Here is a 26897-nt window from a genome sequence, read left to right on the forward strand (position 1 = left end):
TTTTTCTGCCAAGGGCCATTTGGATATTTATAGCATCATTCGTGGGCCATACAAAATTATCAACTTAAAAATTAGCCTGTTATATTGGGTCAAACATTTAATTAACTCACCCCTAATGCGATGGCTGGAACTGCTTCTCTTTGGCGAGGCGTGTGATGCTAGCTGGTATTGATGATGTTGCTACTCGCAACTGCTTTTCCAGGTTTGCTCCGAGATTTATTGAATTTCGGGTCCCGCCTTGGCAGGGCCAGACCAAATGATTTCGCGGGCCTCGTAATGCCCGCGGGCCGGACGTTCCCCACCCCTGCTTTACGCCCTTGCTGCACGAGGAAATAATAAAAAGAGTGGTCCATTCCTAATGTGCCACACTTAGCATAATTTATTATGCGAAATAAAACACCGACATATACCGTGTATTAGTATGCACCTTGTGCCGCAATTATATTTTCGGCCAACGATCACATTTATGATGTCTTTTTACATTTTCAAAGGGCTGCCATGGAAATTTACATCCAAAGCTTGGCTCCCGCTTGTAAAGGCAAATCATTAAAATGCGAATAGTGCCTTGTCTAGCACCAATTATTTATTTTACCTTAATTTAAATGTACGTCTCAGGGGGCGGCAAATCCGGTTGAGGACTATGACGATGTGAAGCACCAGGCTGTGGATGAACGGATAGCCTTGCTACCTTCAAGCTTGACATTGTATTAAGCTCCGCATTGAGAAACCTGAACCCTCCGTTCAATACATCATTTTTTTATTTACTGTACCGTATAACACCATTTTTTTGCAAATCCATTTCGCTTCTTTAGCGTTCTTTGATTTGTAAAAAAAGGGCCAATAGCGCCACCGCGTGTTTTAACAGCAGCACAGCCGAACTTCAGTGCCCATTTAGGCAATTAGGATGCGCATCGCAACCCACCATGGGATAGGTTTTGATGTCACGGAATAATGCATTTTGTTCATCAATAGCAATTCTCGTGGTTCACGGTACACGCATGGAATCCTGCAACGCGAAAAACGTACATGCGAGCAACGATCGCTGTCACACCCAAGGGTGGCACAGTCGGGTTTTTTTTACAATCGGGTTTAATTGTCTTTTCATTTTAAACCCGATCTGAGATTGGGTGAAATCCGGTTTAATTGGTTCTAAATGCAGAACCGCACTTCGCCAACTTCTCAACGATGGGCTTCATCCATTCCAAGCTAAGGAACTCACTGGCACCCACGATTGTGGAGAAGAAGCTCGTGTTCATCAAGACCAACCTGCCCGCCGCATTCTACGACTACCTCGTGCCCAATGGCCCCGAGTACTATAGCAGCACCGACGAGGAAGCAGCCTAAGCCTTGGATCAGAGTTTCGTATTCATGAAACCAGGTTTTAATTCCCGAAATCGAGTTTAATTGTATTAAAGAAAAAATCCGATGCCTGCCGCTGGAAAAATCGGGTTTTTTCCACGCATGGTCGCACCGAGTCGATGACTGCGGGCAGAATCCAAGCGGACCGTGGCGAGGACCAGCGGTAGCGCGTTTGCCGCTCGTTGCAGTTTTCACGGTTCGAATCCAGCGGCCGCCCTGCTCATTAGCTGCGAGTGTAAAAGCCATGTAACGTGCCGCCGATTTTGAACAAATAAAATGGAAAGTTAATGGGTCGGCATGCCTGTATAGCATTTCCTACAATTTGGACTCATACATGTGAATATCTTGATTTTTAAAAAAAACTTGCCTTGCATTGAATTTTTGTCAGAGGCTTTCGATTTTCGCCGGAGTCTCCTCTGCATGGTTTCCTCTAAAAGCTTGGATTACGTTGCCACCCCAATCCGTATTAAGGCACGCTATGCAATGCGGTTTTATTTTCTTCTCCCAGTTGCCTGTATCGATTGTAATGCATACCAATGATATTGAAATACTTTGGCTCCTGGAGCAAACAAAACTTTACACAGGTATTAAAACATTTAGTAAAAACAGGAATCTATTCTTGAATCATGACGAATTGTGAAAATTAAAAAATTGCTAGTGGTTAAGCATTACATTACAGAAAATAGCCAACCATCTCAAGTACACAGAATTTTTAACGAGTATGGCTTTTTTACAATATTTATAAATCAGGTCATACTAGACAGATGTTCTAATACAATAACATCACTATTCAAAAACTATTTTGCATGTATGCTACATGTTTGTGGCTTCTAGCATAACTCAGTGCTCAAGGGCAATTGCAGAAATTCCATGACTCCATGTATCTGTATTTTGATTTGCCCATTGTTTTCCTCATGCATACAAATAGCAAAACACAATCAACACAGGAACAACTTCTTGGTTCTTTCGGTAAAGTCACGTAGAAGGGAAGTAATAAAATAATAAAAATAAAACATAAAATAATTATCACGTTTCGGCCACAACGCAAGCAGCCGTCCTCAGGTGAAAACCAGGTCGGGGAGACAGCAACAGACCTGGTTTTCACCTGAGGACGGCTGCTTGCGTTGTGGCCGAAACGTCGTGAGAATTATTTAATTATGTTTTATTTTTATTATTTTATTACTTCCCTTCTACGTGACTTTACCGAAATAACCAAGAAGATGAATCCCTGCAGCCACGAAAGCTTTAAATCGAAACACAGGAACATGTTTTAAACATTTATTAGAATTATATACAGTATGAATGCTCATCAACCGAATGGAAGTTTGTTCCACAAAGTTTGCATTACAGTAATGCAGTGAGCACATAAAAAGCCAGAAAATAATGGACTATGTCTACACGTTATTAACCTTCGAATCAAAAAGACCAAGATGTTTCTGCACGAATACTTTTCCAATGTTTAGTTTGAGTTTGTCTCAAGTCTGAGCCACAGGAAAGTTTTCTTTTGGCTCAAGTTGTCCAAATACATAACTTGCATACAATGCAGCCGAGTGGACCCTCTTCAAACAATCCACTCTGCCCAGATTTTGTGCAGCCAAACACAAGTATGAGCATCGTATAAAGAAAAGTTTGTAAACGTCCTCATTCCTAGCAATTAATGTCATTTTCATTAAGGACAGCTGTAAAAATGCCTTAAACAACCCATAGTACCACCTTGTTTACATAACAATTTCTCTCCATGAATGCAATGCAAACCTTTCAATTTCAACAATATTTAAAAGCAGTTTTTTCCTTATGCATAATCAATACTTTCAGCCATTGATTTCATACATTAATGCCTCCAATAAACAATTCATATCCAACATTTAGATGCTAGAAAAAAGCCGTACATGTCTAGACACTTTGTTCATAAGTGGAGGAAAACACCACGTAAGCCGATCAAAAGTATGCCTGGATGTTGTGCGAGTGCTTAATTATGTTTATTCATCTGACATTTGAGCAACATTTCCTTAAAAATTCCCACTGTTGTGTTGCTACAGGCCCAGGCAGGGCCATGCACTAGGCGTCTCCTGCTGGAGTGACTTGGCTGAGGCGTCATTTGGTCTGCAGGACCACAAGTGGCGGAGGGATGGAGGGAGTGAAGAACACGTGAAAGTTGGTGTGGGCCTTGATGGCCAAGCATTCACTGTTCCGTCTGGTGGGCATCCCCGACACCCGGAGCAACTCCCTGTCCTTTGTTGACGTCACTCACGCACACCCACTGGCCGTCCACAGACTCCTTCCACAGGCTCACCTGCAAATTTGGCACATCACATTCACACAGTTGAACTTAGTGCTGCAAGACAGCGTGGACAAAAATGACAGAAGATATAATTTAGTCTGATATGCTAACAATCTTTGCTAGCATGTTAAATTGTCTGGTTACATATCTAAGTAAAATAATTACATGTGGTTTAGTATCTGCTTTGATTTATCAAATAACACATACGAATTGCTTGTAATGCTCTTTCATCCAAGTTATGCAAGAGTTAACTATGCAGTAATGCTACTACTCTAAAACCAAGCAAGCATCAGCCACTGTAGTGTAATAGAACAAAACAATACAAATCATGCTGTAGGTGTTTTAAACCACATGTTGCAAATTCACCTTGTTATCTCCACCAGAAACAGCCAGGATATTGCCAGTGATGGACCAGCTAACATGCCACACAACATCATTGAACTTGTGGAGGAGCTTGGGTGCCCAAGAGCTCTCGGACAAATCGTCACACGTCCAGATGAAAACGCGACCATCCTGTATGCAGTAGAGTGCATTGGAGGAAATTCAACAACATGCTCGTTTGTTTCATGGAAGCCTTGTTTTAAGAATTACTGTCATTCTGGTGACCATACTTTTGAGCATATATAAAAAAACTCACCACATTCATCAGAGCCAGTGTCCAAAACATTCACCTTTTGTACATTTTTCTTTTGTATGGCAGTGTCAATGACAAAGATAGTGATATACATTTGCTTTGTGTGTGTACACAATTACCAATGCATGTGTGCTTTGAAAAAATAAAGCATATATAGAGGATGCATAACTGATTCATTGCAAGCTACGAAGAACTGGACATCACCTGTGAGCAGCTGGCGATTGTGCTGACAGGGAGACCGATAGAGGGCGCCCACGCTACATCGCGCACCCAATCGCTGTGTGCCTCCAGCTTCTGTTCCTCCTGCCACTGGCCATCCTCTTCCCTGAAAAAATCAACACAGACAAAACAATTCCGTCATTGCAAGATATCTCTGTCGAAGAAGCATCACTCGATTATCGAGTCACACGCTGGGAAAACCTCATGGAAATACTTACTTCCAGATCTTTATGAGATTGTCGCAGCCTCCCGATACGAATCGACGAGTAAGCGCAGGTTTTTGGCCAGAAGGCTGCTCCAATAAGCTCCCAGGAATGACTGCAGGAGCCCAGCTGACAGCATTGCACCCAATCTACAATCACAGTGGAATTTTGTTGTAATTTAATGACAGAATACGACATAAATACGACATAAATGTTTTAAAGCAATGTTTTTTTAAACAAACAACAGAATATAAGAACACTTGTCAGGTGCACATATCTCTACATGAAGCAAATGTAACTTACTGTGTGAGCATTGCTAACTTTCTTGGCCTCCCAGGTACCATCAGCCTGGCATGACAGCACGGAGATGCACCCATCGGAACTGCCACAGGCCAGAACCAGACCGAACTCATGGGGAGCCCACGATACAGAGTTCACTGAAAGTGGAAGACAAAGATACCACTCCATATTATTTTAAAGCATCTTGTTATACCATTGGAACCTCCTTTGCCAGTAGCAAAATATGATAATTGTTTTTTTACCCTTTTATCTGGCAACAAAACTGACACCTTTTTTACAAGGAGTCATGTTTGCATTGACCACAATACCTGCGGTCGGAATGTAAACCAAAAACACAACTCTGATAATGTATGCACTGTCCTTGAAATTGATTGGTCCACACCCGAGACAGCTTTTCTTAGAGCCTAGTTTCACATGGTCTTGGACCAGATGACGCCAAAAGGCACCTTTTGGCATCAATTTTGTTGCCAGATAAAAGGGTAAAAAACCAATTACCATCTTGTTATACTTCAAAACCTTGAATTAGAGACCTCAGGTGGTACACAGGAGATTGATTTTGTACTATATTCTTGATTTGATGAGAAGCCAGTGGAAGGTTTTTAGCATAGCCATATAAGCCATATAGCCATGCCTAACAGGAAGGACGGCGTATGACAAGTTGTTTTTAATATGTAGTATCATATTTACGGTCATCTGTACTACATCCTTTATACCGTCTCAATGATACTATGACACCATCGTTCTCATCTGTACTGTCTGTCGTATGATTATGGTTAAGTGTGGGTGGCGGTGGCATATGGCAGTGGTGGAATTACCAGAGGAGTCGTGCCCGGCATACTCGTGCAGTTTATCCCATTTCCCATTTTCCTCTCGCCACACAATTACTTTGCGATCGTATGAACACGAGGCCAGCACGCTCCCAAACATAGGGTGCGACCACGCCACCTGCCACACCGGACCCTCATGGCTGCAGAAACAAAACCACAGCGGTGCAATAAAATCAACATGAATACAATGAGCTATTTTTTACCCAGGAAAGCCACTTTGAGTCTCAATACTATTCTTCAGAAAGATTCTGAATCAGAACATTTGGCTCTTTTAAAGGGGTATTTCATGAGTAAACTGAAGTGTCCCATGAAAAACAAAGAAGCCATCCTATACAATACAATTTAGATTGAGAGTGTCTAAATGTGATACAATATCAAGCTGCTCTACAAAAACAGTGGCCATATTAGTTTTATAGTGAAGCAAAAACAGTGAGCATATTCATTTTCTAGTCTGTCATAGGACGAGGAAGAAAAAAGATAAGCTTTTGTGGATCGACTTGGATATGGTTAGACAGTCAGTAGCATGCATGTGGGAGAAGAGAGTTCCAGGCAGAGGGTCTTGAGACCTCCCATTAAATGAAGGTGGACTGGGGGCTTCTAAAGACAACCTAAGTTGCTGGAGTGGAGGGTGCACGGCAGGGGGGGGGGGGGGATAGAGCAGAGGTCGCAACCGGGTACCCGATACCCGTACCCTACCCGATACCCGGCTACCCGTACCCAGCCGGGTACGGGTACGGATACCCGTTTGCGACCCTGGTGCGGCCGGGTACGGGTACCCGTTTGCGACCCTGGTGCGGCCGGGTACGGGTAAGGAATCAAAACCCGTTTGCGACCTCTGGGATAGAGTGAGGTTAGAGAGGAGGGGGAAACATGGAGCCTTCTCAAGTGAAATGATCCAGGATTAAATTGGGAGTCAGTGGAGGGATCTTGATTTGGCCTCGTTTATGGGTGTGGGCACATGAATTCTGGATCATCTGAAATTTTTAGTTCGGAATTTGGGGAAGCTGTAATGGGGAATGTCATAATAGTTATCGGGATGTTATGAAAGCATGGACGAGGGTATCAACTACTGTTTAAAAGTCTCCATATATTCACATCTGCCCACTTTGCAGCCCAGAGGGTTTGGCAGTTTCACAAATGTGTGATCTGCTGTGCCTGCAAAGTGCTGGATTAAAGCTGTGCACCACAACACTTAGAAGGAATGAGAAAATATGGAAAATGTTTTTGGAGATTGTTCAAGTGCCTTACCCCCTGAGATCGGCAGCGAGGATTTGCCCTCCATTCTTGATGTCGAAAATTTTGACCGATCGGTCGGAAGAGCAAGTGGCAAGGCGGGTACCATAGTAATCCATCTGGGCGTCATGCTGACAGGGGACAAAAAGAGCTAACACAATCCACCGTACACTAAACTCACCAACATTTTTTTATAACAATGCGTGCGTGCTGGTACAAAACAGTTCGGTTATGATTATACGACAGCTGCCGATGGCACAGACACACCAAAGATGCCATTAGACAACCACTGCTACTCACAATCATGTCCTCGTGAGAAGTATCAACGGTATTTATTACAGAAACCTGAAATTGAAAAAAAAATCATTAATGTCGGTGAGTATTCAATGAGCAGATTACAGCTGTCGTGTACGTGTTGAAAACCACCATATCTCGCCTCAACACCCCACAGGGAATTCTGACCCCTCTCTCGAACAGGTCTGACTTAATTTCAATGAAATAATGATTCAAAAGTTATCAAGCAAAGTTAAAACTGGGCAAACGGGTCTTGCGAAACTTAAGTTCACACAATCGCAGTATAGAAGACTGCAAGAATAACATGTAATATTATTTTATTTATAGAAGATACAATTTATCTACATTTAAATACGTGTCCTGCATAGGGATGTTTGTGCCAATTCCATTCATTAGTGATTGGCAAATGGAAGAAACCAGAGAAAACCAACGACGTTGTTTACACATTCTTGAGCTATACTGTACACGTTGCATTCATGAATATATTCTGAATTCTGTGACAGCACTTCACTATTAATATTTACTGTAACTATGCAATGCCTTATTACACTGTATTAAAAAGTGTTTTTTATACATCATACAAACGATATACCTTAAAGCGAGTAAAAATCTGACAAGGTGGTGCTGCTGCCTTTTAATAACGCACTGCTCAAACTCACAAGGCAGCCGCTTCACATCACACTCGATGGTCGATAAAACGCACGGACTAAATTGTCACGGGAAGAAAAATGCTCGTTTCGCATGAAACCCGAGCGCTGTACAGCATACATTAGAGCATCTCACCACGCTTACCCGAGCGAATACACACTTCCAACTTTATTAAAGCATTAATTGTATTATTAATGGTTATTATTCCACGTGTCTCAGACGCTGTCAGGCGAGGCCTGCACACTCAATAAGCCTCCCGGTCGCTCAGGCAATCTCGTAAAAGCCCCCCCCTACTCTGCACCGATTTTAAACACAAATGTAACAAACAAACAAAAAAACAAGAACGTACCATGACGATGCGAGGCGGCGCACGAAGAGCAATTAAAAGAATCACGTTGATGAGTTTAAATTAAAAAAGAATCGCCGGTGCCGAGCTGCGAGTTGGGAGCAGAATCCGGATGAGCCGGGAATGGACGTGGCAGACCAGAAGCCCCGCTTCACATTTCCCAGCGCGGATAAGCGGCGCCGCTCCTCGTCCAATGAGCGGCCGAGCTGCATGCGTATGCGCGCTATGAAATCGAGCGAGTGTGTTGCGAAATCGATGTTTATGCGTGTTGCGAAATCGTCTGCTGTTGTCACCTTGGCTCGAGTTATTATGAAGCATATTTATTATAATTTATTATAGCACATTTATTATAATTTAATATAATACATTTATTATAATTTATAAATTATATTATAATAAATTCTTATAAATTTGCTGTTTCAGACTGTGTTGTCACTCATTCGTGTGTTCAAAAAAATATATTAGTGCCGTTGCTATACCTATGACTGTGCCTGATATGGAATTACATTTGTTGGTTGCGTTTTGATTATGTTGTACGTGCTGGTGGTGTATGATTCTGACACTTAATTCGTTATGGGTGCAAACTTGTGTACTACTTATTTTTATTTTTTTAAGTTTTCAGGTTAAATGTATTTGGTATAGCCCTGTGAGCCATTCGGCTCTTGAATCGGGTGCAACCACAACAAACAAAAAAAACATGAACAAAAAAACATCTTAAAGTGATTCATAATCAACGTTTTTGGGTTTAGATCGCGTTATTTATAAATGTGTCGTAACCCTCCACCACCCGACACGGCCAATCAGTAAAAAAAAGTGTCACGTTGACAAAAGACAAATAGTTCACTACTTTAGCCCACCGGTGTGTTGAAGCGTGAAACCACAACACTGCTAAAGCAGTGAACTATTTGTCTTTTGTCAACGTGACACTTTTTTACTGATTGGCCGTGTCGGGTGGTGGAGGGTTACGACACACTTATAAATAACGCGATCTAAACCCAAAAACGTTGCTTATGAATAATATTGGTCGCGAAAGCCTACGTGTTACGCTGATCTTAAAGTGACTATGCGCCAACAGAAAAATCTAGGAAAAAAACAGCAAAAAAATCTTCCAGAAAAAAGCACCATACACCAACGCTCTGTGCAAAAATCCCAGTTGGATGAAAGTCAAACAACAACAACAACAACCACAAGACAACTTAGATTAAGGCCATCAGTCTAACTCCGTACTACAACAAACAAACATGGACAAACCAAAAAAGTTTTCGAAATCCCCAAAATAAAGCCATAAAAGCAATGTAACAGTGATCATATGAACTATGGGACTGGGTGGGGAGGGGCTGGTCACCCCGTGGTGCCCTTGTAAAACTCAACGTTTAACCTACTCACGCCGGCTTATGCCCGCCCTCACAGTCGGGAATATTTTGCGGAATACACCACGCCGCCGTTGACCCTGGCCATTGACCGAGCAACCCAACGTTCCTACCAGCTCCCTCCGCAGGAATGTGTTGTCTCCGTGAACCTCGCTTCTTTGATTCCTCCACCCATATTGAGGACTCGGTCTTCCAAACCGACTGTTTCATCTCATCCATGATGTGTGCAACCACCACCACACTGCCGGTCACAACAACACACTTACTCACCAACTAAAGGGCCGTCCATAAATGACGTCACGCGATCTTGGACGATTTTTGATCCCTCCCCTCGTCACACGGCGTCACAAAAAGTCAGACCCCCCTCAAATTTGACGTCACAAAGCTCTGCCCCCCCCCCCCCCCCCAATTTTACATGCTTCAAATCGCTTTAAACTATTGTCATTGTAGTGCGTATTTAATGTGGCGCTGCACTCTAATGTTGTAGGAGAAAACATTTATTTAAAAAAAAGTCTATTTAATTAAGTAGAACGTGTTGTCTATATTTATTTAAAGTTGAGCATTTTGATGTGACGTCACATTTCTCACCCCCCCCCCCCCCTCGTCACACATCGTCACAAATGTCTGACCCTCCCCCCCCCTAGGTGCGTGACGTCATTTATGGACGGCCCCTAACTCCCCGCACTGCAGTCACAAACACTTACTCTATTCCCTTGCACTGCTCAACTTGGGAATTTCCACCTACCATGGTCTCATGTCCCAACCTTGCTCAATTCAACTCTGATAGTGCTGCTTGTTGCTGGCCGCTTGACGTTTTGGTTCAGCTGGTCACTGCTGGCATCACTACTGGACATCTGTGAAAAGAGCTTTACAGCTCATCGGATTCCTACGGTAGAAAGAAATATTCTCATTCCCGATTACACCATTGGCCCATACCCACTTAATAATTAAAGGTGTATCCGTGGTCTATAACGCGAACTGAAACTCACAGCTTCCTTAGTCACGGAATCACTCCGAAACAACACGATTCCTCCTCTCCGTCCACCAGAATGAATCGACCAAGATAAAATTACAGGGTACAATAACCATCTTCTTGGTTCTTTAGGTAAAGTCACGTAGAAGGGAAATAATAAAATAATTAAAATAAAACATAATAAAATAATTCTCACGACGTTTCGGCCACAACGCAAGCAGCCGTCCTCAGATGAAGAACAGGTCTGTCGGAAAGACAGCGTCTGAATGAATTATTTTATTATGTTTAATTTTTATTATTTTATTAATTCCCTTCTACGTGACTTTACCGAAAGAACCAAGAAGATGAATCCCTGCAGTCACGAAAGCTTTAAATCGAAATACAACAACCATCGTCAACAGCAGCAGCAGCTGCCATTCTCAATCCACTGCTGGAGAAAGCCTTCCACAAGTCTCACGATGACGCCATGTAACTCTCCAACTCAGCGGGTACCACCTGCACGCGAGCTGATTGTTGTTATCGATCCATCTCCATCCAATGCCACTACACGTCATTATTTAAATTTAAAAAAAGATTCAAGTCACCCGCGTTACGCCCTCTAATCTGTGTGTTCTTCTTTCTGTCTGTCGGTGTTAATTCCAATTTAGTTTATTTGGAAAATAAGTTTATTATATTTTTTGTAAACATTTTCCTTCGTTACCCCCTCCCCATCTTCGTGTGTGGGTCCTTTCTGCCAACAGTGGGTTGGGCGAACAGTTGCAGGAGCTGCGCCTTTACGTGAAGAACTGGCTTTATCTAGTACGAAAACAAAAAAGTTTTCTTTCATTGCAATGTATTAAGTAATGTGTTTACTTTTCCTATACTTTACACTCCTATTTGGGGTTTCGCGTTGTTTGTCGTTGAAACGTCCTGATCTGCCCCTACTGGACATCTGTGAAAAAAAGAGCTTTATAGATAATCGGATTCCTCCAGGAGAAATGAACATCCTCATTCTCAAATTCGTTTCATACTCTTAGGTTTTTTTCCGGTAAAGTCATGTAGGAAAAAAATGAATAATAAAATAATAGTAAATAATAGTTTATTATTTTATATTTTTATATTATTTTATTTTTATTATGATTTCTATAAATTTTATTTTTTATTTTTTACCTACGTGACTTTACCGAAAAAACCTAAGAGTATGAATCCTTGCAGTCACGAAAGCTTCAAATCTTGAACTAAATCCGTTTCACTTTATCTCACGCCGAAGCAGCTAGTTTCCACGTGGTCGGATCGATTCCATCGATTCCCGCCGCACGAATCGAATCGTCGTACGCGCAGTGTTGGAGCGAGCAGTGGCCGCTAAAAAATATTCACACGAGCAACGTTGCGAATGGATTGAATGAACGCGACACGTTGAAGGAACGAAGGAAGGAAGGAGTGGAATGACTCAAAGGCTCACCTTGGTTTAAACCATGGTGTTGCGATGGGTGTTGGGGCCGCTGAGCGTGGCCATGGCTGAGAAGGCTCGCTACAGGCGGGTGGAGAGGGCCCATGCGTTGGGCCTGCGTGGCTTCAAACACGCGTCCCATGCCATGCTCTACGCACCCAGCGATGAGATGCTCTTCGGCCGCATCCCCTTACGCTACGCCGTGCTGGTGAGAAGCCACGGGGGGCCCACTGGCATGGCCGTGGGCCAACCTCATGGTGACACTTCCACGGCCAAAAATGTTGATGCTGCCACTGATGCTGCTGCTGCTGCTGTTATGGGGTGACTCGTGCAGCCAGCAATGACTGCAAAGTTTGGTCGTAGATGTTATGTGCAGGATGTTTCAAAAAGTTGGACCCAATTTGAAAGATATAGCGATTTCAAATTTGTCCATCTTTTTAAATTTGAATCGCTGTTCCTATGATGACTGTTACATTGTTTTTATAGCTTTATTTTGGTGATTTTGAAAACGTTTTGGTTTAGCCATGTTTGTTGTAGTACAGAGTTAGCCTCGTAACTTTAAATTGTCTTATAGTTATTGTTTGACTTGCATCCTACTTGGATTTTTGCACACAGCGTTGAAATACGGTGTTTTTTTCTGGAAGACTTTGCTATTTTTTTCCTGGATTTCTCTGCGGCGTGTAGTCCCTTTAAGATGTTTCTTGTTCATGTTTGAGTTTGTCGTGGTTGCACCCGAGTCAAGGGCCGCATAGCTCACAGGGTTATTTCTAGATTTGAAGCTTTCGTGACTGCAAGGATTCATATTCTTAGGGTTTTTTTCGGTAAAGTCACGTAGGTAAAAAATTAAAATTAATAAAAAATAAAATAAAAATCACGACGTTTCGGAGGCAACACAAGCTTCCGTCTTCAGGTGGAACCGTCACAGCACGATTGCTGTATCAAGTGAGAGAAATTCCAATAAAACAGCCTCTGTATATATACTGTTTGAGGGTGGGAGGAGCCAAGGTAGGCCCTGAATATTATTTTTGTGAGGTTCGGTGCGGCTGAAGCACGCTGTTAGGAATGAGCCTTTGTTGTGTAAACTAGGTGCGGATGTTGTAAAGGTGCGTGTAAAAGGGACTGAGCCTGTTGTTATGTACAGGGTTATACCTAATACATGAAACTGAAACAAGGGCACTTCCCTGGCCGCGGCGACACTTGTTGTGGCTCATGAGAACACGGGCCAATCTCGTGGCCACCCACCACTTCCATGGACACGAGGACACGTGCAGTATAAACACGGGGCACTCATGGTCCACGGGGACACTTTCATGGCGAGGCAGGGCCACGGGCAGGAGTCTGCAACCTGCGGCTCGCGAAGGACAGCTTCGTGACGTTATTTATGAAAGACCGTCACGTATTCACATGCATTGCGGTTCTGGAAATATATTGATTTTACCGGATTAGAAAAATATACTTTTTGTTATTTTGGTTGCCGACCCCTGGCAATGGGGGACACTTTAATGGCGAGGCACGGCCATGGGGACACTTCATGACAATTTGAACACTTGTATGGTCCAAGGGCGATGTTCATGGCCACAGACACATTCATGGATTCGTGGTCACATTCGGGAGCAAGGTCTGAACGCAGGGCACAGTCGTAACAATGGGCAGTTATGAGAATAGATTTTTCCCTTTTTTCTGGCAACAAAACAGGTGTTGAGATGTTAAAACACTAAACGGAAACCTTTTACAAGGAATAATGTCTGCATTAACCACGATACTTGTGGTCAGAATGCAAACAAAAAACATACTCTGATAATATATGCATTGGCTTTCTTTGGAGCCCAGTCTCAAACGGTGTTAGACCAGAGGATGCCAAAAGGTGACCAGATTCATCTGGTCTCTGGTCTAACATCTTTTGAGACTCTGTTCCAAAGAAAGCCGTCTCTGGTGTGGACCAATCAGTTTCAAAGACAATGCATTTTTATCAGAGTATGTTTTTTGTTTGCATTCTGACCACAGGCATTGTGGTTAATGCAGACATGATTCCTTGTAAAAGGTTTCAGTTTGGTGTTTTAACATCTTAACACCTGTTGTCAGAAAAAAGGGGAAAACCTATTCTCATATTTTGGTACTGCCAATGGAGGTCCCATGATGTCTATTTGGATGTATAGCTTATGCCAATTTGATATAGTAAACAGTTAAAACGCTCCAAAATAAATACCATACACAACATCTACAACACAATGTTATGCAAGAATGTGCAAACAAGTAATTTTAAATTATGATGATTTAGTGATTATCTGGCGTTTTTGAAAACCCGGCATCCCCTTCCGCCGGATAGCACTGGTCAACACACTTTTTCTGGCATAAAGTATTCCAACAGTTTTAAGGTAATGTCCCATCGGCCTTGGTAACGTTCTTCCATAACTTTAATGTCTTGATGAAAGCGTTCACCTTGCTCTTCGCTCACGTGACCCATGTTCTCTAGAAATTGGTCCAAGTGACTATGTAAGTAGTGAACCTTGATGCTCATTCTACATCCAAGTGCTTGGAAACTCAAGAGCAGCTCCTCCACAATCTTTCTATAGTTGTCCGCTTTCCTGTTCCCAAGGAAATTCCGCACCACATCAGAGAATGCATTCCAAGCTCTAGCCTCTGTCGCAGTCATTGTTGTAACAAAGTGTGGATCCCTGATGAGTGTTCTTATTTGAGGGCCATCAAATATTCCTGCCTTTTTCTTCTCGGCACTGAGACTTGAAAAGGTTGAACATCTATAGCTGAAGCAGTCTCCAGTGTGATCAAGAGCTTTGACGAATTGCTTCATTAACCCAAGTTTTATGTGCAGTGGGGGAAATACAATTTTATTCCAATCAACCAGAGGCTCAATCTTGATGTTCTTGTCACCAGGCGTCAAACTGATTCTTGGTGGCTAGTTCTTTTTAACCCAGTGTTCTAATGTAGCCCTACTGTCCCAGTAGCACAGGAAACAAGGGTATTTGGTGTGACCTCCTTGCTGACCCAGCGGAACATTAACCATTTTCAAATCAACACAAATTAGCCATCCATGAACATGGTATTCCAATCTATCCAGAACAATCTTGATGTTGGCATACTCTTCATTCATTTTTACAGAGTGTCCTATTGGGATTGAACCATATATATTTCTGTTGTGAAGTAACACACATGTCAAACTCCTTTTACTACTGTCAATAAAACGTCTCCATTCACTTTAATCATATCCGGGCAGTCCCATATTGAGAAGAAGCCCTTCAACATCATTACAATTAACAAGTTGACCATCTGAATGGAAGTACTTTCGCAGTTCTGCTTCTCTGTTACGATAAAAGGAGACACTAGTGGCAGGTCTGAGTAGTCCTTTCTCTTGCAGCCTGGAAGCCAACAATTCAGCAGACTGCTTTGGCAAATACAACTCTCTTACAAGATCATTCAATTCAGGCTGACTAAACAGAGAAATTTTTTATCACAATCTGCATCAGATGGCGTATATTTGATCTGAGCATCATCATCTGTAGAAGCAGGTAAACTGAGGGATTCAACATCAATCTCTGGTAGCTCAGTAAATACAGGCACAGGTGTTTCCTCACAGTGCTCAACTGGTCGTCTGGCAAATGGGATATCTGGGTATTGTAAGTGTTGTTTGTTTTTATTATTGAAACCTTTTACATTGACAAGGCAGAAGTAGCAGTTATCCAAATGGTTTGTAGGTTCTCTCCAAACCATTGGCACACCAAACTTCAGCTTAGCATTCTTTCCTTTAGACCATGATCGCAAAGTTTCAACACAGGTTTTACACACTTTGTGAGGAGCCCAATTTTTGTCTTGGTCTCCAAGTCGTACTTTAAAGTAGGCAAGATAAACCTTCTTGACAAAGGTATTGATGTTGCGCCTTTGATCCTGCAAAGTGAAGCTGCCACAGATGTAGCAGAAGATATCTGGGTCATTACTGCATTTGCTTCTTTCGGATGTTGTAGCCATTGTTAGATCACGCCCTGCAGAAGAAAAATATTAAATAAATGTGGATATCTACATAAAATGATATTATAAACACACTATCCTAAAAATACAGCACCATATTTTAACACTAAAGCAGTCACTGACTCGCAACAACTTGCAATCATAAGTGACAGAGTTAATTTCGGGTAAAATCAATGAAAATGGGGTATGCCGATAGCATAAAAATGAGATGTGATAGAGCAAATCTGAGATCAGATTTGGAATCAGCACCCTGAAATTAGTCTAAAACGGCTGCAAAAGTCGAGGCCACAATTTTTGTTGTTGACCAGTGTAATCGATGGTCTAACGTGTGTCCCCTGTTGTTGATGGGGTTGGGATACGGGGGGTTTAGGGGGTCTTGGAAAAATTCCACCGAGGAAAATGAAGCCTTGTGTGGAGTGGTTTGTTAAATGGTGCTTCTGGGAAAGACAGGTTCTGAAATCATCGTGCAGAAACATTCCACTTTGAACCAGCAGATGGCGGTAGATGTGCACCATGTTATTCACGTTATTTGCAATCACAATACATGCATTTAATATTACCAAAGGCCATAATTATATGTCATCAGAACAACCGCTGTACGCCTTTTGGTGTCCTCTGGTCTAACACCGTTTTGAGACTAGGCTCAAAAGAAAGCTGTCTTTGGTGTGGATCAAGCAGTTTCAAAGACAATGCATATATTATCACAGTGATTTTTTGTTTGCATTCTGACCACAAGGATTGTGGTTAATGCAGACATGATTCCTTGTAAAAGGTTTCAGTTTGGTATTTTAACATCTCAACACCTGTTTTGTTGCCAGAAAAAAAGAGGAAAACCTATTCTCATATTTTGGTACTGGCAAAGGAGGTCCCATGATGAAATGGGCAGTTAAGTTATCACTCTATCGCTACTACCATGGTTTCTGTTCCATGAATGTCACTTGCTGATTCTGCCACCCATGTTTCAGGACTCAAACTACCCAGACTTGTATTCACCTACCATGCTGTGGGTAACAATACCTGGTTACTTCTATTTCTGCTTCTTTCCCCATGCTCCACTTTGAAATTCCCTGAAATCAACTCTTTTTTTTCCAGTTGCTTATGACCTTTCTGAAAACGTATTAACGCTCATACATTTTGTATGAGCGTTAACACGTTGCGTTAAATAACTGCGTAAATATACATTAAATTATTGTATATTCACACTGTATTCATACGTTCACTAAACAAAAAGTCTTTAAAAATATTGCTAAGTGTATATTTTGCTTCACTGTCATTTTGAGATTAATTTATTACCAGATTGTGAAAGATGGTAGAGGCTTTGTTGGGAGGTCTTCATCCAGTAGTGGATTCACCATGGCAGATGATCTGCGGATGCAAAGTTGTGCAACGTTTGTTTGAGATAATTTGTTGTTTCAGTTTATGCAGTCATTGGGAAATGCTTTTGGGTAATGTCTGACCATTGGGGCCCATATCATGGACGGATTTAGCCATGGAACACCTCATTTTGGTGAAATCTGGCTGTAGAATATCTTATTTGTGAAATATGGCCAGAATAAATGAATTATTTGTGAAATCGTCAATGTAATTTGGCTCCTATAATGGGTCATACATAGCCATAGAAAACGTCATGGGCAAAAGTTGGAAAAGGATTGACTCTAATGGTCCCAATGTTACTTAATGAACCAGGCAGGGCCATATTGATGGCTGACATTCAGCCTTTTTCAATTGGTAAAACCCAACCATGTTGCCACCCTTCATGGGAGATGCATCTATTACCACTTTGATGCCTGACACATGGCCATGGGCCACGCGTTGTGAGCCAGGTCTCCTCATGGACAATATACTGATGTGTCAAGCAGGGCTACCTTTCATTGGCAAGACCCATTCATCAGTCACCCATAATGAATGAGGCCAGGCCAGTTCTTATGAACAGCGTCTTTGTTTTACTTTGCCTTTTAGTCAGAGCAATTAAAGCATAGCTCTACACCCACAGCAACTCACGTGAAATTAAATTACTGAGCATTTAAGAGTCCGTGATTATCCAAGTTATGTGTCTGTAGAGGAGCTAGGTAAATTAAATGTGAGTTTATTTCGATCTAATAACCCATCCCCAATGTATTTTTTCCTCTCCCTGGCTCTCTCCCCATCTGCTATTTTGCAGTTTAAGCCATGACACCGGCACTTTAGAGGGCCCCGCTCGTACACACCGCACCACATATTACTCTTAATTACCACGTTTTACGATTATAACTCCAGATGCAGATGCGCTTTGACGGGACCCTGGGCTTCCCCGGCGGCTTCTTGGACCCAGGGGAGGCATGCCTGGAGGACGGCCTCAACCGTGAGCTGCAGGAGGAGGTGGGCTGCACCGTGCGGCTCACGGAGGCAGACTACCTGTGTTCGCACATGTGCCAGCACCCGCGGCCCATCGTCAACCACCTGTACGCTCGTAAGCTCACGCTGACCGAGCTGCGGGCCTTGGAGGTGAGCGCTGTTCAGGCGCGGGATCATGGAGGAGAGGTATGTTCCTGACTGCCACATGGCCTACACACCTCTCAGTCTCACTGGCCTCTTCATTAAACGTATAATTAAAACTTTCTTTTTTAAAAATTTGTAACGTTTTTAAATGTAAACACATTCCAAGCTGCTGTAAATTTAGGAGGACAACATGTGTATGTACTTATTTTACTTATTTATCCAGGGAAATCCCACGGAGTATTACGACTCTTATTCAGGAAGGTCCTGCATTGGGACAATAAAATTAATGAAACACTGCCTTCATGTTGGAGGATACTTGATTACCTGGAGAAAATCCACACATACCAGTATATATCAGTCGCAGCAAAGCACAGTTAGATGTAAACCGCTGCTGTGCTGTCATCTCCTGTCATCCCTCGAGAGACCTAGAGAGTGTGAAGTTTGAAGAAGGGGTAAGGGTCGGTTTTTTTTAGAGCAGGGAATGTGGGGTAGAATACACGGGCCAGATTGTAAAATTTAGATAACATGGAGACACTTATAAGAAAGTTACACGCAGAAGATGCAGTAATATGAAAAGGGGAAGGAATGGTCTCAGCAGTGCAAATGGTTCGAGACAACTGCAGAGAAGATTGACTTGCGTTTTTGACTGACGGTGTTTGAATGACAGCCTTAGTTGCTGGAGTGGAAGGCATGTTCAGATAAGTATATTGAGATGAGAGAGGGCTGAGATAGGTGGGAGTGAGTCCATGCAGGATCCTGACAATGTGTTTAATTAAAAAGCATTGGTGTGTGTGTGTGTGAATTTGGAGGACTTGTATATTAAATGTATTACAACTTCGGTTATTCGGGATTCCATTTTAAAAGATATCCAAGAAAGTAGTGGAGTGGCTATCGAATGCAGCTCGCTACCAGGTTGCGAGACGAGGCAGTACACAATGAGGGCCTCTGCAGCACCTTGTGGGTCGTAAGGGTTTATTTGACCATACTTCACCACGCTGGCCAATGCAGGACCGTGAATGTGGGGAACACCACTTAGTGCTGCAGCCTATAATAATAGCCCCTTGTGCATCGTGGTCACCCAATCCAAGCATCAAATCAGGTTTAACTAAGCTTGGCTTCTCAGGTCTGACTGAGATGGGTACATTCCAGAAGATTTAGTCGCACAGAGGAAGTACTATGGGTACATTTGCTCCCGCTGCAATTGCAAAGGGTGTACTCTGGTTTTTTATCGGAAAAGTCACGTCGGTAAAAAATAAAATAAAATAAATGAAAACAACTAAATTAAATCACGACGTTTCGGGCGCAACGCAAGCGTCCTTCTTCAGGTGGGGACGAGGAATTATATAGCCCACACACTCACCATGCCCCTCTCCCTCCATCCCCCGCGACTATATAATTCCTCATCACAGCCATCTCTTAGACACACTTAAGCGTTTGTGCTTTCGCTACGTTGTCCCCACCTGAAGAAGGATGCTTGTGTTGCGCCCGAAACGTCGCGATTTCATTTAGTTGTTTTCGTTTATTTTATTTTATTTTTTACCTACGTGACTTTACCGAAAAAACCAAAGAGCATGAATCCTTGCAGTCACGAAAGCTTCTAATCTAGAATGCAAGGCTGTACTTTTTTCCTTTACTTATTATCAAAGGGAAGCGCATTGCCTTCCAGGTGCTGGGGATGGTGAGGGTGCCTCTGTACACCCTCCGCGGGGGGCGAGGCGGGCTGCCCCTATTCCTGAGGAACCGCTTCATCGGCAACGCACGTGACCAGCTCCTCTACGCCCTGCGCAAGCTCGGCATCATGACTCCCGAGGAGCTGCAGGCTGCCGAGGATGCCAGCAGAGCCAATTGAGCCGCTTGGGACGGAACACCTCCTCCCACAATGCCGCCCGCTCACGTTGACGAGTGTGCGTTACCACGTTGCGTTAAATAACTGCGTAAATATGCTTACAATTATTGTATATTCACACTGTATTCATACGTGCACTAAACAAAAAGTGTGTAAAAATATTGAAAGTGTATATTTTGCTTCACTGTCATTTTGAGATTAATTCATTGTCAGATTGTGAAAGATTGTAGAGGCTTTGTTGGGAGGTCTTAATCCAGCAGTGGATTCACCATGGCAGATGATCTGTGGATGCAAAGTTGTGCAACGTTTGTTTGAGATAATTTTTGTTGTTTCAGTTTATGCAGTCATGTAAATTCATCGTTCGTTATGGTTTAAAATATGGCTAAACGAAGGCCTTCCCCCATACATTCGCAATCTCATGGGTATTCCGTGATGCCGCGATCCACTGCACTCGTGCAGATGAACGAATCTCATGGCTCCATCTCCTCAGAGGTTATTCTCTCGGGCACGTTATCTCCTCGGGCTGCCAATCCATCGCCAGCCTTGTTCATCAGCGGTTATCCCTTCTTGCGATGCATCCTGCCCAAGCCAACATCGTTTATAAGTCAATAAGATTTGTTCCAGAATTTGTTCCAGAATTTTTTTCCGTGATCCATGTACTCTTCTTTGCATTACCCAGAGTAATTTCAAGTGAGCACTTTTCTTTTTTACGTTTGTTTATTCACGATCCGTGTTTCCTGATCCATATGTCAAAGCTGGCAATATGCAGTCATTGAAACCATCTTCAAGAATTTTGCCATTGCTGCATTCCACAATCCATGTTTGATGTTCATTGTGAAATTACCTGTGAACAGACTGCTTGAATTAACCTCTTGACAACAGTTATAATGTCTCTTTTTTGCTCAAACTCAACAGGCACTTAATAGCTGAAGTTGATGGAACATTTTTTGAAACGTCTTTAATAGGCCAGAGTGTTTGCTTGCTGTAAAAAGTGGTAAATGTGTTGTCAACACGAGTGTTTCCTCCACAGCTTTTGTAAGCCTCTCGACGTTTGATTTTGCCTTAACCCAACCCCTGATGGTTGTGTAATTAATGTCAGCAGGAATAAAGCAGTGCAAAGTCACGTTGCAATTCTATAGTACTTTATTTTTAGGAGTGCCTTCCAGACATGTAAAACAATCGGGTTTACAAAGTAATAGAATATTTATGCGACGTGGGTATTTATGCCTCGGTAAAAACAAATACCAGGTTTCTTTTTTAATTAACATTTGTAATGCTTTTTTTAATTACTGCACAGCAAATAAAACGCATGGGAAGTCCGATGACGCCGATCCGACAATAAACATTGCGTTCTGCATTGAAGTAAGCATCCTCGTTACTTGTTTGGTCCTTGTAGGAAAGGCAGTTCTGGCAACTGGCTCACAACAAGACGAGCACACACATGCGGTGATTGTACAGCAGCGATGGACCTTCGCGATTTCCGCCACCGCTCCGACTCCTGCGCACGGCTCTGCTCGGCTAGTCTGGAACGTGGTCGAAACTCACGGTCCACTGGCAAACGATAACAAGCCGGTAAAGTGCCACACAACCACGCCAAACCTGGCCCTTTAAATAAAAACACAGCGGGCAGCAGTTCTTCATAACAAAACCTGACTGTAAGCCGCACCGCTAAGAGGCTGCGTGTGTGGCTCCTTGCGGGAGGTCACTTGTGGCAAGCCTTGGCTCCCCAGGGGGTGACCGTGGGGGGGGGGGCGGGGGGAGTTGTTTGGGGGAAGGGAGGAGTTGGGGTCTAGCAAAGAGTCAGGGGACTGAACAAACACAGCAGGGGGTAAAGTCTGATGCTCTCCCTGGCACATTCCACATAAACCTCCCGATCTCACCTAAGTAGGTGGATTGTTGGGGAAGAGGGCAGAGGAGGAGTGGAAGGGATACCCAGGGCAAGGGATGGGAGAGGGTATTGAGCTTATCATTTGGATTGGTTGCCAGCGACGAAAATCGCCTCCCTTGTGTGCCTCCCTTGGGGCAGAAAGCATGTGCAAGAAGAATACAGTGCAAATTAGAAGCGTGCAGCGAAGAGGGTTGGACCTGACGGTCCTCCGGCGAGCTAATTGCTTAGAGCCGCGCTGGGTCACTCGTCCACACAGCTGAGAGGAGAAGGAGTAGCGGACAAGAGGTGGCCACAATGCATCCTGGAACAACAATGCTGAGCAACGCAAAGTGGTAAGCGGAAAACACAATTACATAATTACAATATTTACAACGGTATATTTAAAGTGATCCGTTTATAAATTGCCCACTGATTTCGAATGATCCTATTTCCCCCAACAATTGAGTGAATATTGTGGGAATGGCTCCATATCTGACAAGAGGATAGTTTCAAGATTTAAATGTGCATCGAGATCGGGGGGGGGGGGAGACGTGTCGAAGCTTCGAATTAAAATGTTACTTTTCCTACACAAATTTTTCCTCATTATTTTAGTGGGACATCCACAAATGGATCGTATGCAATGAAACGCAATTTTGATTGCATCGTCTAATTACGGTCGATACCACTATAGTGCGCAGCAGACACGCGTACAATGGCGGTGTTAAGTGAATTAAAATTTGAATGTTTCATTTTTTCTCGAGGCGAACGGCTCAGCGTCTGCATGTGAGCGGAAGAGGCGTCCACGCGCATGTTCGGCTGCCTCCCATCGAGCCACTCAATGGGGCTACGGCTGCGAGCACCGTCCCAGTGGAAACATCGGCCTGTGGAACCTACAGCAGGTAATGGTGCATGGTGAATTCAGGGTTCACTGTTTTAAAAAATATACATGTTTTCGTCAATTTTCCCCGAACGCGATCCCGATTGTGCAATTGACGTCACATCGTGAGACTGAGAATCGCATCGCTCTCCATCGTGGTGTTAAGAGGCCAGCCCACAGAAGCGGATATCGCATCGCTGCCTCTGAGATTCCTTCAAGTAACCTCTGGTCCACAGAGTTGAGGGCAACACTCTCCCACCCGCTCTGCACATGAGAACAACATTTGTCACAGCGCTCAGGGCTCACCCTGAAGCAACGTACGCAGCACAGCCCATATCAATGTCATCTAAAACAACAATTACACATTCAAGGCTCGGGGGAGCAGAGGGCAGCACAGCAAACTCCATCGCTGTGGGGAATGTGTTTGATTTAGCTAGATCTCTGAAGCCGAGTAGGCTTGAGCCTGGATAGTGCTTCAATGGGTGACCACTGTGGGGCTATGTGGTGGGCAGCAGAGGGCAGTGCAGGAAAATAAATAGTTACACTCATGCCTCTGTGCTCCGATGTCTATGCTATCCACCTTTACCAACCTACACTGGCCAGCTTGGTAAAGTATGGTCATATAACCTCCCCACGATCCGAACGGCATGGGAAGGCCCTCATCCAGCAGTGGCTTGACAACACCTTCATTCGTATGTTTGGCCAGTTTCTTTCCGGCAATGTTTTTTTTTCTTCTTCTTCCATGTGGCAGAAAACCGCAATACCGAGTCAAAAGCTATCCGCACGAGAGATTAACACTCAAAAGGTCTGCACAGATGGGTTTATGAACTCACATGCTGCACTGCCATCTCCTGGCCACGTTGCTGCCCAGAGATTTGGGAGTTAATTTGCAAGGCTTCGCAGGTCTGCCAACCATTGCCCCCAAAGTGCTTGTTCACAAGTGTGTGCCAAAGGCGGCCGGGCGTGGTGTTGGCTACCCACCCCTTCGTGTGCCGTGCCGGCCTTCATAGGTGCTCGCTAACAGCACTTGCCTCTACAGTCTGGTACAGGCTACACGGGGCATCTTTGCCACCTGTGGGGAGCGGTAGCGCAGCAGTTAGCGCGCTGCGTTACGAACCCGGCGACCTGAGTTCAATTCCCGCTCATGGCCAACAACAGTTACGATTATTTGAACCGGTCGTGGGCCTCCTCTAGATCGACCCAGCCATAAATGAGTACTTGGTGTGGTGTGTAAACATCACCACGAGGGAGACAAAGGAAACCGGGTGTGGTGTTGGCCACCCACCCCCTCGCGTGCCTTGTCGGCCTTCATAGGGGCTCGCTAACAGCACTTGCCCCTACAGTCTGTTCAGACTACACGGGGGAGTTCTAGATTTGAAGCTTTCGTGACTGCAAGAATTCATACTCTTAGGTTTTTTCGGTAAAGTCACGTAGGGAAATTTTTTTTAGATAAAATAATGAATCACGACGTTTCGGAGGCAACACAAGCTTCCGTCTTCAGATGGAACCGTCACAGCACGATTTACTTGATACAGCAAGCGTGCTGTGACGGTTCCACCTGAAGACGGAAGCTTGTGTTGCCTCCGAAACGTCGTGATTTATTATTTTATTTCTGTTATTTGTTTTCTATTATTTATTAGAATGAATTTTATTTTTTATTTATTTATACCTACATGACTTTACCGAAAAAACCTAAGAGTACACGGGGGGATGTTTGTTCTTTTTTTTTTGCCACCACACATGGAAGAATGCTGTTGCAATGCAATGGGAGCATGTGCAGCCTCCAGCAAGAAATTCTCTGTGAGCTGCATCATTACTCGTTGTGAGATAACGTCTCCGATAAGGTGTTCTGCTACAGAATGGTTCTGATCACTAATACATTTGGTTGGTGTCGAACCCCCTTTAAGAGAGCAATTTGCTCCAGTCTCAAGCGAAAACATTCAGAGAACTTGGCCCATAGCCCAGGGCAGAGCAATTGCATTGTACATAACATGGGATTAGGGGTCAATACTTTACATGTGCAAATCAAATTAGCAAATGCAGGCCTTTAGCATTTTTTAGTTACACACTACATTACTTTCACATCTGTTTATAATTGAGAATGTTGAAATGCTCTCTCTGCCTTTTAAAGGGCGGGATTTTTCCGAGCACGGAGTCTGTCGCATTCCGAAGACCGCCGGGGGACTGGAGGACGAGACGCGTGCTCGAGCAATGAACGGGAGGCGCTGCTTAAGTCAAAAACTGTTTTAGACTTGACCAAAGGCAATGGCAAACCCTTGCCACCTCGCGAACGTTTTCAAGCCATAGCAATGAAAACCATCGGTCAAAAGACGAAATGTTTATCAGGTAACCACGACTGCGTGCCTCCACATGCACATCAACAGCACTTCACCCAGCATTTCCAGGAAGATGACAGCACGCAAAATATCAGCGAGGTCAGGTCCGAGCAACGACGAGCCCTCGGGAAGAGCTCCCCTGACGAACAGCGCTGCCACAATTCCTGCTCATAACTCCTCCGCCGACCTTGACACTCTCGACGCAGCCAGGCCAAATGGAACACGAGTGGAATCCACGGGGAGCCACGGCTCGCTTACAGAACACACGGACGAAGGAACGGCAACGCGCGGAGCTGACATGCGTACGAGGCGCTCCGTGAAAAAGCCCCTCAAATCCTCCCTGAAGAAGTCCTTCGACTGGAAGGCCCATTCCTTGAAGGGCGACAAAGGCTCGGCCAAACGGTGGGGCGGCGCGGCCGAAGGGCAGCGCGGGCGCGTCGAGGGAGGCGCCGAGCAGCGTCCCCGACACACATTCACGGAGCGTGGGCAGTGCAGCCCGTGCTCCCCCTCCAGGCGTCAACGCGACGACGCCACGCCGGCTTGCCGGGCGCACGGTGGCGCTCGGCAGCCCGGCGGGACGCGCCGCCCGTGCTCGCTTCGCGTGGCTCGCAGCGTCGCCAGCGCGTGCGAGGCGTCCCCGAGGGAGGACGGGAATCGCCGCGACGGAGGCTGTCTCCCGAGCGGGTGCCCAAGCCCCGACGTGAACGCTAACGGGGCCGCGGGGTGCGGGCCGCCGGCGGCGCGACCTTCGCGAGGCGTGCGCGGGGAGTTGGTTCTACACGAGCCGGGAGAGTTCGCCGGCGTGCCGGTGCCCAGGATAACGATGACGTGCGCAACTCCGCCGCCAGCGCTCTCGGCCACGGGGGACGGCGAGTTTGCCGGGCAGTAGGGTACCGTGTCATCCAGCGCTCGACGTGGATACGAATTTTGACCGGTCGGTGCATTTTACGCGCTGAATGTTTTTTTTATGTGGAAGATGAAAGTGGCCATGGAGAAGCTTGAATGGGTTCTGGTGGTCACGACGCACGTGTAAAACCGCGCGTGTAAGAATAATAATTTATTTACGGTTTGTATATGGTGTATGTGTGGTTGGGTCACGTGTCCCCTCGCAGTCGGCTCTGCTAATGAGATTCCATAGGCCCTGCGATGGCAAAAATGCATCGATTCCTGAATCCAATTGTGAACACGGATCATTCAAATGGATCGAGTCATCAACTACAATCAAGAACATTTTATCAATTTGCTACGCGAGTGAGGGGGGAGAGGGGCGGGAGTGGTAGAGGGGTGAATTATTACCCTACTTAAACAAAACTGGTTTTACGAATTCTAAAAAGCCAAGTGTTTTTATTTACAATGCTACAAGCTGAGATCACTTCCGTGAATAGGTTGGCAACAA

At 44.3% G+C, this 26897-nt stretch overlaps 2 protein-coding genes across 5 annotated transcripts; one reads left to right on the plus strand and one right to left on the minus strand.

Moving 5' to 3' along the window:
• Positions 1-2623: 2623 nt before the first annotated feature.
• Positions 2624-8493, minus strand: SEC13 (SEC13 homolog, nuclear pore and COPII coat complex component). The gene is made up of 9 exons (XM_061551978.1): positions 8348-8493; positions 7357-7401; positions 7072-7187; positions 5812-5963; positions 5000-5133; positions 4712-4845; positions 4479-4599; positions 4007-4153; positions 2624-3652 (listed from the first exon to the last, which is right to left on the minus strand). The coding sequence occupies exons 1-9, from the start codon at positions 8348-8350 to the stop codon at positions 3542-3544; spliced, it is 963 nt and encodes a 320-aa protein (XP_061407962.1). The 5' UTR covers positions 8351-8493; the 3' UTR covers positions 2624-3541.
• A 3499-nt stretch (positions 8494-11992) lies between these two features.
• Positions 11993-26755, plus strand: LOC133342666 (U8 snoRNA-decapping enzyme-like). 4 transcript variants are annotated; one of them, XR_009755175.1, is made up of 7 exons: positions 11993-12324; positions 18354-18617; positions 20242-20479; positions 21818-21993; positions 22452-22641; positions 23050-23187; positions 25297-26755. XR_009755175.1 is itself a non-coding variant. In XM_061551979.1 (4 exons), the coding sequence occupies exon 4, from the start codon at positions 25536-25538 to the stop codon at positions 26388-26390; it is 855 nt and encodes a 284-aa protein (XP_061407963.1). In that variant the 5' UTR covers positions 21784-21993; positions 22452-22641; positions 23050-23187; positions 25297-25535; the 3' UTR covers positions 26391-26755. The 4 variants fall into 4 exon arrangements, 3 of the variants coding, with proteins under 3 accessions (XP_061407965.1, XP_061407963.1, XP_061407964.1); XM_061551979.1 differs by lacking the exons at positions 11993-12324; positions 18354-18617; positions 20242-20479 and having other exon boundaries at positions 21784-21993; XM_061551981.1 differs by lacking the exons at positions 21818-21993; positions 22452-22641; positions 23050-23187; positions 25297-26755 and having other exon boundaries at positions 20242-21783.
• The last annotated feature ends 142 nt before the right edge of the window (positions 26756-26897 follow it).

This window comes from Lethenteron reissneri, chromosome 15, assembly GCF_015708825.2.
Source record: "Lethenteron reissneri isolate LAM-NWPU_2019-01 chromosome 15, ASM1570882v1, whole genome shotgun sequence".
In the NCBI taxonomy this organism is placed as follows: Eukaryota; Metazoa; Chordata; class Hyperoartia; order Petromyzontiformes; family Petromyzontidae; genus Lethenteron; species Lethenteron reissneri.